The sequence below is a fragment of the Oryzias melastigma genome, linkage group LG14, assembly GCF_002922805.2.
Source record: "Oryzias melastigma strain HK-1 linkage group LG14, ASM292280v2, whole genome shotgun sequence".
In the NCBI taxonomy this organism is placed as follows: Eukaryota; Metazoa; Chordata; class Actinopteri; order Beloniformes; family Adrianichthyidae; genus Oryzias; species Oryzias melastigma.
In genome coordinates, this window is record NC_050525.1 from 19,468,521 (window position 1) to 19,482,666 (window position 14,146).

The 14,146-nt window shown below is 39.7% G+C and overlaps 1 protein-coding gene across 1 annotated transcript in view; it reads right to left on the minus strand.

The window, feature by feature from the left end:
- LOC112142958 (transcription factor COE1) overlaps positions 1–14,146 on the minus strand; it is a 95,979-nt gene that overhangs the window by 6,412 nt on the left and 75,421 nt on the right. The window contains exon 11 of the mRNA XM_024266655.2: positions 6,643–6,731. Within this exon, the coding sequence (XP_024122423.1) occupies positions 6,643–6,731 (89 nt within the window). The remainder of the gene's footprint in view (positions 1–6,642; positions 6,732–14,146) is intronic.

A 14,146-nucleotide genomic window follows, 5' to 3' on the forward strand; every position in this document is an offset into this window, starting at 1 on the left:
CCTTTCACTGTATCTCTATTATCTCATGTACTGATTGACCACTGCTCCTTTCCTTTGATTTTTTCCTTCTGACACTGTCCTCTCTACAAGGTTTTCTCAACAGTGGGTCCCTTTTATCATTTTACCTCTCTCTGGGAGCCCACCTCCAGGTCTAAGGTGTCTTGTTAAACAGGTAATGTGTTGTGTGCTGTTGACAGAGAGAAAACGACTCTGTTCACACTGTTAACCTGCACTGTGTGACACACATGCTTACGGTTCACTGCATGTGTGCTCCCCTTTGAGTTAGCGGCTGGAGGAACATATTGCCTCCCCATCAATGTGTGTGTGTTTGTGCGGATATTAAAGGTCACAGATCCAGTCAGCAGTTTAAGTGTGCCTGTCAATGGAGCTAAATTCAATCTTTTGCACATTATTACGTTCCTGCTGGCTCTCTGTTAACCTCTCATTATTTGACCGATGAGCTGAAATTCACACAAACGCATGCACACACATGCACGCACACACACAAAGAGAAACCCGATCCTGAGTGTTGAAGTGGTTCCAGTAAGGCCAGTAGCTGATAAACGGGAAGGAAAGATGATCTGGTAACATCATCATCATCATAATCGTGAAGTCTGCAGGCTTCTGCTGCCTCTGACGGCCAGAATCGATGCAGTTTGCCTTTGTCTGTTTTTGCTGTACATTTAACAAACAATCTGTGACCTTACTTGTACAAACCTGCCCTCACTTTATATTAGTCAAAACACTAAATCTGTCTGTAAACAAACTAAATTAATATTTTTTTTAGATTTTTGTGTGAAGTCAAACAAAAATGTGGTTTAAGATTACAAAAATGCATCTAGAGAATTTATAAACCATTAAAAGAACATTTTTGCTACTATGAAAGTTAGACATCAGAAAACATATTTCTTCTTAATCTAAGAGGAAATTGCAAGAAATATATTCTATGAAACAATGAGTGTGTTAGTATCAACCCTAGGTTAGCAGGAAGCTGGCAACCAGTGGCACTTAATATTGACGACCGCTGCCTGGAGACATCTACACGTCGTTCAGTCAGAGCTGCTTCCGGCCGCCACAGTCCTGTCACCCAATTTCGTAATGTCGTCACCGCGCAAGCTCGAAATGTTCCTGGGCGGTCACTGACAGATGTCAACTTTTAGAGAAAAATCCTCCGGTCGTCGTAAAATTATAACTTTTCCTTAAAACCTCCACGGTCACCGCTCAACCTGTAAAAATATGACTGCCGCCTACTGATTACAAACGCTGCCACGTGGTTACCAGCTGAATTTGCTGGAAAACTTGCATTTTGGTCGCTGTGCAGTGGCATACGTTATATGTGACAGTAGCCTTATTTATGATTATTTGGTCCTGTTTCTTAGTATCTATAGAACTGAATCTGTCCTGTTTAACCCTTTAACACCGAAGCTGTCAGCAATGATGACAGTAAATAACTTACACTCTCTGAACCCCTGTATCGTTTCCATTGTTTACGGTTTTAACATAATTCTAAGGGATTCTGATGCGGAGAAAAGCAGAATTGTGTTAATACGTGTTGCATGATATGTTACTTTTGTCTGCTTCAGAATCTGTTGTAGTTACGGCAATTGTTGAAGCGTTACTGTAGTACAAAGAAGCTAAAGTTCACCAAACTAAAACAAAATTCAAAGTTTTATGTTTTATGAAGATTTTCTCCAAACTTTTGAAACTGTTGACATGTTTTATTTTGAGTTTGCATTGTGAGAAAATACAGACAAACATCTCAGATGGGAGACTTAGCAAGAGAAGGATAAAACAAAAGTGCATCTGGAGGAAAGATGGCAGAAGAGGAGGAATCGTCGACGATGCTTTTACTGTCTGAGTTATGAGCAGCACTAATTTCATAACCTCACATTAGACACACACACACAGTATACATTAGCACTTCCAAAAGCTGGACCGGCGGTCACAATTGTGTGTAGTGTGCGTGTGCCAGGCCAGCAAAGCTATGACATACACATGACTTATTCCTCCCTAATGTTGCCACATTAGCTGCTTGATCTGCTTCTAATGTGCCATTAGGGATGCCTTACATGTACGGTCATACCTTACACCGAGATGATGTCATCCTAATATGTTGGCGCACTGGGGCTTGGCGCCCAGTAGTGCACATATAAAAAAGTATCGACATGTATGCCTGCGTGTCCTTTGGGAGAAATTGTCTCCCTAATGCGATGTGAGATGGTGGTTTCAGATAGCATCTCCTCTCAACGGAGAAGTGAATTTAAGTCTGCTCCATATAGGTTTATGTATGACACATGCACCCATACATGGTGCTTAAAGCCGATGGTTTTATGTACAGTATATGTGTTAATGCATCACCAGGAATTACTCATGCTGCCAATGACAAACGTGTGATATCATCATGTGCAGACATGTCAGCTGCAGACAGTGTATGGTGGTTTGTTTTTCTAGCGTTTAAATGCAGTTAGCAAAATGACACTCCGGCTATCCATTCACATTTAAGTACAAACCAACAGATACTCATAAGAGCGACCTAATATGTGTCGTACAAGCATATCTAGAATTAAACCTGGAGGTTTGGAGTGTGAAAACATACAAATGCAGTTTTACTTCTTGGATAAGTAAGTCTTATTCACACCTAATAATATGTTATCTTAAGAAAACGAATCAAAATTTTACCACCTTTTATGCTACGTTCACTTGCACTTTGAATTCACACTGGGCCAGGAGGGAGGGGCTTCTTCTTCTTTTTCATTTTTTTTATTGTTAACCAGTGCTAGTCTGCCACCTACAGTTGAATAAGGCTTGATGGGAAATATTAAACTGGTGCAAATCCAAGAATCTTGCTTAGACTTTTTCTGTCCAAGTTCTTCTTTCCGATATATTAATAACTTGATGTCATATAATTCCTTCTGGCTAAAAACCCCAATTATTAATTCATGATCAACTTTTAAACAGTTGGCACTTCCATGAATTAATCTTTACAAGATTAGACAAAGGTATTTAATTTATTTTTTGTTCACCTGAACAAAGAGCAGAAATCCAAAAAAGTATGTGTAAGTGCAACACACTTCTTATAAAAAATATAAAAAAATATTTTCTGCTATCAGAACCAACATCACTTTGGATTCCAACATTAGCTGCACATGATACACTATGATGAATTTGATTTTTTTTTATTTTAGAACCAGAGTTAAAAATCAATCAAAGCTGGGAAAGGTGCAAACCTTGGAATTATTTTCCATAGACAAAGTTTAAGTTTTGAACAGCTTTTTTTCATTGGATTTAACAAAATATGACTTAAAAAAATATATCACTTATATGTTTACATTCTTGTCACTTTAATTTTTGTTCTACATAATTTAATGGAAATGAAGGTGCTGACTGTGAGCTTTACTATTAACTGTATATTTGCACATATGGATGCTCTCACAGTGACACAAACTGGCAGTTGAAACTGTGTTTGTGTGCATATGTGGGCAGCAAAATCCACTCAATGTTCACTGAACAATTATGGAGTCGGCTGTCCACTTGTAATCCTCTCACACACTCCACTGCTCTGCCTGTCTGTCATCCATGCAGGTCTGCAAACAAACTCTTAGAACTTCAGTGCTTGAAGTGATCGATGAGCAGCCAGCAGTGTCCAAAACACCGCAAACTTTTCTCACTCAACAAAACAAGGGAACACTTTCAAAGAATCCAAATCAGGGAGATTAAAAAAGTGTGCCGCAGCTCAGCCACATTTTCTGAATTCAGGTGTTAACCGTTGAGACAGCTAACACGTGTCCAGATCAGAGTTTCCCTTTCTGACAACTCTTTTGATTAAAAGGTGGCACTGATTAAGTTCTAGGGGGAGAATATGTGTGAGTTCTGCTGAGAAAAATGCAAACCAGACTATAGAAGATGACTAATTCCTCCATGTTCACACATTGAGGGAATTTGATATTTCATAAACAAAGTGAGATGTTTGCAGCTGCAAGGACGCCTTTGTGAGAATATGGTAATCTAAAAATCAAAGCCTTTGCATTGGTTGATGATCAAACCATTCGCGCAACAATGATGAAAATCCACAACTGCTAACATTGTTATGTAGGAACAGGCAGACAGTGAGTGAAAACAAACAAAGGTGTGAAAATATGCAGGCTTGAATGTGATGTTAAGTTCACACCACCCTCAGTAACATGCGCTCAAGCGACCACTTCCACTGAAAAGTCCACATAAACGCGCGTATATAGACGTTGTGGGAATCTGCGTGAAAAACTTTCATGTTCACGTTTTGTTTTAAAAGTTTTTAAGACAGTTTGCAGGCTTTATATTCTATTTTTGGAATAGAGCTGTGAAAGAAAAAGCCAAGAGGTAGATTTGCACTGCGTCAAAATGTTGCACCAAACCTCTTCCAATGATTATTAAATTGGTTAGAGTCCAGTGTGAGCACCAAAACTAAAAGCTTGTTCAAGGCCTCATGTTTAGCGGCTTTGCTAATGAGCAACACATGCCCGGTGTGAATGTAGCATAGCTCCTGGTTTACAGGACTGGTGTCAGGGGGCGGAGTGTGTGCGGTATCCGCTTAACCTCCAGTCCACACCAGTTTTCCACAATGGTCCACAGGCACTTCTACTCAATTGTGGTGATTTAGAGCTTTTTTTTGCCATCATCAAACATCTAAAACCGCCCCCATCCCCGCTCCATAGTCGGCGCACTACGTTGATCTATATGTATGTGTGTTTCTCAGTGTGTGTCTGTTTGTGTTTATTTTCACCTCTACAGTCTGTTTAGATATACAAATATGATCGTATTTGTCAATAGTGGTATTTTAGTGTGAAAATTTGTTATATTTTGAAAATTGGCCAGATTTTCTCGAGTCTCTTAGCATAATATCCTGCCAGAATTGACGCGGATCGCTCTCGCTTGTGCAAAAAATAGACCTGACGCCAAAACGACGCGGAGAACCGTGGCCCTTTATGAGTGGTGTCAACTACACCATAAGGGTAATACAAGGGCGCAGAATGGAAGCGGCCTCTGTTCCGCGCCGTTTCATAGCGCTTCAGAGTCTGGTGGAAAGTAAAAATTAACCAGACGCTTTAGAAACTATGTTATTGCACAGTTTGATCAGGTTTATGTGAGTTTTTGTTGTCTTTTTAGGGTATGTTCAAGTTGATTTAGGAGCAAATTGAGACACACAAAGGAAACCAGTTTTTTTAAGGTAAAAAAAAAATTAAAAAAGGAAAGAAAACTTTAAAAGAAAAAGACTTAATATGTTATTTTGGGGGCTGCACGGTGGTGCAGTGGTTAGCGCTCTTGCCTGACAACGAGAAGGCCCCGGTTCGACTCCCGGCTGGGACCTTTCTGTGTGGAGTTTGCATGTTCTCCCCGTGCATGCGTGGGTTTTCACCGGGGACTCCAGCTTCCTCCCACCGTCCAAAAACATGCTTCATAGGTTAATTGGTGACTCTGAATTGCCCCTAGGTGTGAATGTGAGAGTGAATGTGTGTGTGATTGAGGCCCTGTGACAGACCAGCGACCTGTCCAGGGTGTACCCCGCCTTCGCCCATCAGTAGCTGGGTTAGGCTCCGGCACCCCCGCGACCCCGAAAGGGACAAAGCAGTCAGGAAAATAGATGGATGGATGTTATTTTGGCGTACCAAAAGGTGAAAAAGACAAAAAGAATTGGTGGCTCTGCTAAAAACATTTGGAGAATATCCTGCAAATTCCATATAAATCCAAAATCCATAGGCTTTATATATAAACTTAAATAAAGATTTTTTTTAGATAAAAATTATTCAAAATTTACAACTAGCATAATTTCACAACTTTTTGATTATATTATTTTTTTTAAATAGCACCACTGATTAGACTTACCCTTTGTTGTTGAGCTGTGTCATAAGTGACAGTTCTGTGTTCTTTTACAAACTCCAGCCCATAATAAACTAACGGTATGTTAGAAAGTGAAACAGAGAATCTGCACCCTTATTAGGTGTAAAGTTTGTTGTGATGTGTTGCACATGTTCCCACAGAAATGATGCACGTTGCATGCAATTGCTAACACGTGTGCAGGATCCGGGGTGTCGGTACATTCATGCTGACATCACACAATCACCAAAGTATCCCATCATGACCAGCGCCCATCGCTGAATGATGTCACCCCTAAATCAGCCAATCCTGGACCGGCTCCCGCAGGAATGGAAAAGTAGTCCGCAGCTTGTGTTTATGAGGTTGTGCCCCCCCCAAGCTCAAACTCAAAAAGCCCACACTGAGGGGAGAGGCGTGCTGCTCGTACCGCTCAAGATGGCAGGGCTTCATATCAAAGCAAAGCTCATCGTTTGGTGCTAATTGTTTGCATCTGCTGATGTTTTAGATGCTGTGCTTGATCTGCAGCTGATAAACAAATAGTCAGATATGACTGTCTGATCTGGAAGGGATTCAGATGCTCACCCGGTGAACGGGTGTTTCTGAAGCTCTCCACACAAGGAGGCTTGAAAAGAGAATTTCTACTCAGAGAAAGTACAAACAAACACATTTTTGGAAAACTTCCACAAGTTGAAGAAAATATGAAACTTTAAAACAGCAACTTTCTAAAATTGTCAACATGTATATCCCAGCAAAGGCTTCACACTCATTTGCAGGCGATTAAAGACACCTCACCTTTGGCAGCCTCTCTGGGTCCCCTGGGTGCCGAGGGATAACCTTCTGAAGCCTCTGGAAGCCGTAGTCGATGGTTGGTTCATTCAGTGCTGCAGGAGACAGAGAGAATAGAAGAAGAGAGTGGAGGAGTGATTTAAATAAAAGCTTAATGGAGTTAACTGGAAACACTCCTTGCATTGTTTTGAAAGGGTGTTTCATGTGCAGATGTTGCTGCAGAGCCTCCAGCTTTAGAGCTGTTCGGTTCACGACCGGCTTGTTGGTTTAGTAATTTGTGATACCTAAGATCGGTGGCTTTTTGACCTCTTGCATACTTTATAACATCAGCGGGACTGAACTCAAGGCTCGGACCCATTCGGCTGTCTGCAAATCTCTCAGCAAGACTTCCCCTCTTTCTGCCTCATGTTTTTATCGAATAATTGACTTTTTTCATTGTTTGCTTTCCGCAAACCTTCAACTGCATTTAAAATGTTTGTTAGATGGATAAAACTTTAATTATGGGTAAATCAATGTGTTGTAATAGCTCAAAAATATAATAAAAAAACAACACAAAAGAAGAGCTTCCATTATAAACTTCCATAAGAACAGGCTCAGGTGGCTGAGTGTAGGACAGGTATGTGAGAAACCACGGTTTGCTTAAACCCAGTGTGGGCTGTCACGCTGCTGCCTAAACTATAGAGCCACAAGAGGGCCACAAGAGCTCCCTGTGCCGTCCCCAGTCCGGATATAATAATATACGCAAGGCCAACGTCTGATGGGATGTGCCGAAAGGTGAACAACAAAAACAACTTTGTTTCAGCCAGCAATTGTGTTTTTATTTATTTATTTATTTCACTTTTTACATTTTTTATTAATGATTTTTTGTTCTTTGTCAATATTGATACTAATATTGACTTAAAAATTGAGGGTAAAGAGAGGAATTTTTTTTTGCTCCGCCCCTGATTTCAACTCATAGTAGTTTTTTTCTTTTTTCTTTCAAGACAGAGCACTTTTATTTTGGAAAATTCTGGACTCCTGTGGCTCTACATGTTTTTTTTTGCATATATAAAATGAAAACATTAAATTTATTTTTCAAATATAAATTATTATAATGAATATTTCATTTTTTAAATGACTGTAGTAAGAAACATTATGTATAGAAAATGCATAATATTAGTCAATTAGACCTATTTAATTAAGTAACCTAATATTTATTAATTATTTATGATTTTTTATCAATATTATTGTTGTTAATTATGTCACCTTATTCAGCATTTTAATTGCTCAAAGAAATCTCTGATTTTCCCAAATAAATCTTTGGTGTCATATAAACTCAAGGAGCCTCAAGAGCATAAAATCAATGTTTGCTTCTTATCCTACATATTTAGGGAAATTTCCCTTCAGTGTCTTCATTTGACAGATAATGTCGACATATTTTTGGACACAATGCCAGAGAATCTTTGCTCAGAGTACAGAACAAAACATCACAAAGTGACATCAAGTGTTTCCTATCATGACCTTGCAATCGTTGCCAACTTCTGACTTTCAATAGACTTGTTCTAAAGCTTTCCTATCCTTGCTTTACCTTTCGCTGCTGTCACTGCTGGTGTACATCACAAGCTTGCATACATGACATACAGATGCAAAATGACAACATCTGTAGGAGCCAGCAGGGGGGATTCAACTCATGAGGAGAGAGGCTCATTTTTCATTTTGTGACACTTTGTTCCAAAGCACCATGCTGCTATTACGCAGGTCTTTGTGTGCAAAACTGGGTTGGAAAATAATGAGCCTGCTCTGTGTGATCTCTAACAGTTGACAGAAGCCTTCGGGTTTGAGAGAACGGCTTGTGACTGAAGGGTTGACAGTCCAAATCTGAATCGAATCCTGAAACTGCAACCGAGGAAAACTGTTTTCCCAAGAATTCCTTTGAGGAGCCTCAAAGCGAAACTCGCTGAAGTTCACTCATGAGATGAAATTATTTCCATTTCTGAAGACAAGTGGCCACCGGGGCTTAGTGGGTTAAACAACCTTCTGCAATTTCAGTTCAATTCCTGTTTCTGATGGTGGCTGTGGTACAGCGGCCAACCTCTGACTGGAACAACACAGTGCACAGCCATGTGTCAAAGTGTTCCTGGGCAAAACCCTGAACCCCACACTGCCTCTGGTGGTTATAAGTTGGCGCTAGAGTTTGGCAATAAAGCAGCCATCAGTGTGTGAATGAGTGAATGGGACTTTAAAGTGCTATTTAAATATTATTTACTGTTGTTGTTTTCATAGAGTAGATACCAGGTATGCAACACTTTCCCCATGATTCAAACCTGGACTTTTGGGTCATGGATTTTGTTTGGGTTTGATATATGATTTGTGAATTACAAAACAACAAAAACTAAAAATACAGAAAATACAAGCTAACAGGCTAGTACCAATGAAGAAAAGCCTTTCAATTGGCTCCTGCTTAACTGAGAATAATTTAATACAACAAATTTAAAGCTTCTAAATTCAGCACAACGCATGACTTTGACTCTTAACGTATACATATGCGGATGTCCTACTTCAATCATATTTTTATCTACTGCAGAAGCATTTTCGGTAGACTTCTGATTCTAATTTTACTGTTTTCAAGCAAAATTAAAAAAAATGATAATAACCTGTGTTGTTCTCTAGGACCTAGTTTCTGCAGAGCAGCAGGAGTTCATTAGAAATTCATCTCTGAATTGTATTGTGACTGTTGGCATGATGTAAGCTGCCAATCCTTACAATCATCCACCTGTCTACATGCTCTCCCACTAGCTTACAGCCCCTCCCACCCCCAACACAACAGTACCGGTGCAACAAAAATGGCGAGCAATATCGGAGTTATCCAGCTTAGGTCTGTGTTTATGAAAAATGCCACAAAAACATGTTAAAAAAATAAAAGAATTGTTGCATCCCTAGAAGATACCCCTCATGGTGCCCCAACTGTCAAAAAATGTTTCCATAAAACGCTCTGCAATATCTTTAATGCAAAGAAACAAAAAAGTATGTCAGTGGATTTCTGTTTTTATTGCCTAAATGTGTAAAAAACACTTAAATTATTTATAAAGAACCGACACCAAACTCCATAATGAGACAAACATGAGCAATACACAACTTCTAAGAAGAAGTGAATATCTTTTCCACATGGTTTATGTTTTCAGTTCTAACACAGCATTAAAGTGGACAACGCCAGGAAAATCCACTTCAAAATGTTTTTAATGACATTAATCTTGTGAAAAAAGTGGCAAAAATATTAAGAAACTTGTATCAGAACCTGTTCAAGAAGACCTGACATTCAGTGAAGAAATGTTAGAGTCAGTTGAAAAGAGCTCAGTTGACACTGAGTTGTGAATTGTAGCATCACATCTGGCTGCAGGCAAATGCGCAGCAGAAAAGGTTCATGCGATGCTCTCAAAAGCAATTACATGATAATAACAATGCAGGAATAATCTAAGGGGCTTTAAAGTGAGCTCAGAGTTCACTTTAATGTTTCAATTACTCTCCTCTACAGTTTTTACCCAATCAATACGTCAATCAAGTGGCGCTCTGAAAGCTCTGTCAGTCACATGGGCTGTTTAACGGAATGTGTGTGTGTTCCTGAGTTTACTGATGCGTGCTGAACACGTGTCACATGGTTGAACCTTGTAAGTTTCAGTGTGTGCGTAGGAGAAAAGGAAGTATAAAGTTATGCCAGATGCATGGATGTAGGTGTGGGGGGAACGGAGGGTGTGTTTGTGAGCATGATGTCCAAAGAGTGCAGCTGCGCTGGTGATGTCTGGTACTTTCCACATCCAGAACTGATAAATTACTAGCAGCTAAATGTCCTGCACAGCTTTGTAATTTCTCTTTAGCCAGTTTTTTTTTTTTTTTTTTTTGATATATATTTTATCATCATCTCACACCCAACTTTCTGGTTTCTGTTAGGCCCCGAACCACTTAATTTGTTAGCAACATAACTTCATAAATTGTGGGCTGTAAAAATTCCAGATGTTTGAGGGTTTCGGACGATCTTCTACTCCACGGAATGTTTCTGGGTGCAACATGATTTTACGATTCGTATGTGGTGATTATGTGAACATGACTGTGTGGTCCTAATGAGTAGATTGTTAAAAAGTTCACAACACTTTTTGCTCTGTGGGTTTGACTTTTGTTGTAAGAAAAGACTAAAGAACATGAAAAACTGGTTAGAAATTAAAGATCTTTTGATAAGAATCAGTTGACTGATTTTTAGCCGAACCCTTTGACATGATAGCTTTAGCTCCAGTGTTGACTATCTTTCGACTACTGTAACTCTTTAACCATTTACGCAATTACCGCAGATTCAAAAGCAAAGAAAAGCATTCATTATGCAACACCTTATGTTGATAAGGTGTTGCATGTTGGTGCAAAGCCAAAATGAAATGCTGCTTTTTCTTTGTGTCTATCAAAGAGTTACATTTAGTCAAAGAAATGTGTTATTTGAGTGTCCCCGGTGACGTCTCCAGTGTTAAGACCCATTCCAATAAAGACTGTGTTTTGGTGGGTTTTTTTTTTTTTTGACAGGTTCTTATGGCAAATTAAGAAATTATGTTTTTTTTTTTCTTTTTGTATTCAGATTATTATGAATCAGGAGCAGACAAAACAAAGCCAAATGTGTGTCTGGATCATAGACCGTATGAAAATGGACTGCTCAACCTCTCCCCTCTCGTGTTCCAAACAGGAAGTATACACTGATTGACCCGTCGAGAGGTGGGAATTGATTGCAACGTGGCAGTAGACGTATCAGGAAGTGACAGCGAAGGCTCTGGCCTGATTTCCCAAAAGCTGAAGGTAAGGCATTTCCTATGAATTGCTATGTCCAGTTCTTGTATAAACGTCTATGGGCTGGAAAGCTCCAATATTACAGGCTATTTTTGTTGCACCGCTTAATGTTACGTTAGGGGCTGTGAGGGGGGTGTGGGCCAGCGGGAGAGTGAGCAAACTCATTGATGATGGGAAATGGGGGCGGGCTTACACCATGCCAACAGTCCCGCCCACAACTCAGAGATGAATTTCTGCTACTCTGCAAAAACAATTTTCAAGAAAACGACGCAGGTTTTTGATTTTGGCTAAAGACTACACTATCATAAATTAAAGATCATAATAAAAGATTTAAAAAAAGATAATAAAAGATTAATTAATTAAAGCTTTAAGGGGTTAACAAGTGCAGAAAGGATTTTTAGTACATTTACACACTTTTTCCAGGTTTCTGGGAGTTTTTTCTTTGACATATACTCTTTACATATTGGATTTACACTATAAAGGATGAGTTATTTTCAATACAAGTCAATGTCTGTTTTGCTGCAGCATCTGAACATGCTGCTTTCTAGAAACTTTAGCAGTAAATTAAAATTTATTTAAAATATATTGTAAGAAAATCATTGAGATGCATGGAGAAAAGATGTGAAAACAATTGCAAGAGAAAGTGTTCAACAGAGACAAAAGAAAGGGAAAAAAATCAGTCATGGCTGAGAAAAACAACAATTACAAAAACAGCTGCCTAACAGTCGGCAAGCTATCAACTGTCAGAATCAACTGCCAGCATCAGATCAGCACTCAGTTCATCTCTGGAGACATAACTGGTGCCAACACTAAAATAACACACATTCACGGTCCCCCAACACCTACACGTTCGACAAATTATCTGAGCAGGTTTAAAAGCCTTCAGGAGCTCTTGTTTATGAATTGTTTGTCCACGTTTCTGATGTTAAGAGGTCAGATTCTATGTTTAAAAAAAATAATTTGAAGTAACTTAAACGTACTTTATCTAAGGGGCACCGGTGAGCCAAAACACTGACCAGATATATTGGGTGATGATGGGAATTGTTATATTTCCAATTGGAGACAAGTGAAGAACACGATGTTCTCAAAAAAAAAAAAAAAAAAAAAGTTTGCTTCACATAAATATTTATTATTTTATTTGTCAAGTTCTGCTGTTAAAGAGGACAGAACTTTCCGAGAAACTGCAGAAAACTCTCCACAATGCTAACCGGGCAGCAGAAATCTAAAAACAGCTCGGACACCTGAGCAGACGACACGGAGGAATGAAACTGTTTCATCTCTTTAAATTCTGCCCCCCAAATCCCCCCCACTGCTCCACAAACCAACCCAGCATGAATCCCTCCGGCTCTGCCTTAACTCCCCTCCTCCCCTGTCTTCTGCTTCATCTCCTTCTTCCTCCTTCTTAACTACACCTTCTGCCACTTTCACCCACATACCCCTTCTTCCATCACTCCTCCAGCTTTGCTCCCTCCCCTCGGAGTCCAGAGCCGCTGCTAGATCAATACTCATTGAAGTTTCATGAGGACAGACCATCCACTCCTGTTTCACAATAAAATGTGAACAGAGGAAGGAGGCAGACGGGCAGAAGAGGAGGGGAAAAAAAAGCCCAAATGATGTATATCCAGGACGTCATGTGAGCATGTAAAGCACAATAATTATGTTTTTCCTGTCTTCACTTGGGAGGGCCATAACAAAGGAATGCACAGATGAGAAGAAAAAGGAAGGGAGAGGCAGGAAAAAGACTCAAGCTGGGTGAAAGGACAGACCGAACTGATGTAAGAGGAGAAGGAGTAGGAGGAAACAAATAGGAGGTGTGGTGGTATTGATTCTCTGGCCAGCCAGCAGTTCAATAGCACTGAATTATTGCTTCATTCTTCCCCTTATGAGATGAGATCTTTTTCTCTTGCTCTCGTCTGCTCTGCGACTTTCTGAATGATTGTATATGTGTGTACGCGCGTGTGTGTATCTGCATGTGTGTACAGCTCTACTGTATGTGAGATCCACTTAACGCCGGATCAATACTTTACAATTTGGTTTAAAAAAAAAAAATCCACACTGCTTTGAGATTTTATTTTTCTGTTTTTGACATTTATTCAAGTCTAGATCTTACTTTAATCTGTAAGTAACAATGTTTTTCAGTTTGCAGGTGAAGTTTCTTGTCATAAAAAAAGCAGAAACATAACAGATTTTACATGTATGTATTCAGAATGTTCATGAGTGAATCTGTGCACATAAACGTGTATTTAGTGGTGAAAATATTTGTACTCCTAACTCCTGTTGAAACTCTCTACAATCACTTGGGCACAATGTAGCCCAATTTATGTGTAGCCCTTTGTGTGTAAATGTGAGTGTGTGTTTTTAAGTGCACGCTTGTGAGCATGTTAAATTGCTTGGCCCTCACACCCAGAGGCTACCACAGCTGGAGCACAGCAAAAACCACCACAGCCAATCTGCTTTCACTGGCCGTACTTCTTTTTTTTGTGAAAGACTTCCAGAAAAGAGCCAACCTTGAGGTGGGGTCAGGTAACCGCGCTAACAGATTGTGTTTCTCGGGACACATGTTGAAGCGATCATGCCAATCATGAGGTCACCAGAGTCCACCCCTGCCCAATAGGAGAAGCAGTTAGACGCCAGAAAGACCAATTACCAGTCGCCTTGCCTCGGGGTCAGAGCAAAGAGGTTTTGACTGAAGAACACAAAAGAAAGCTTG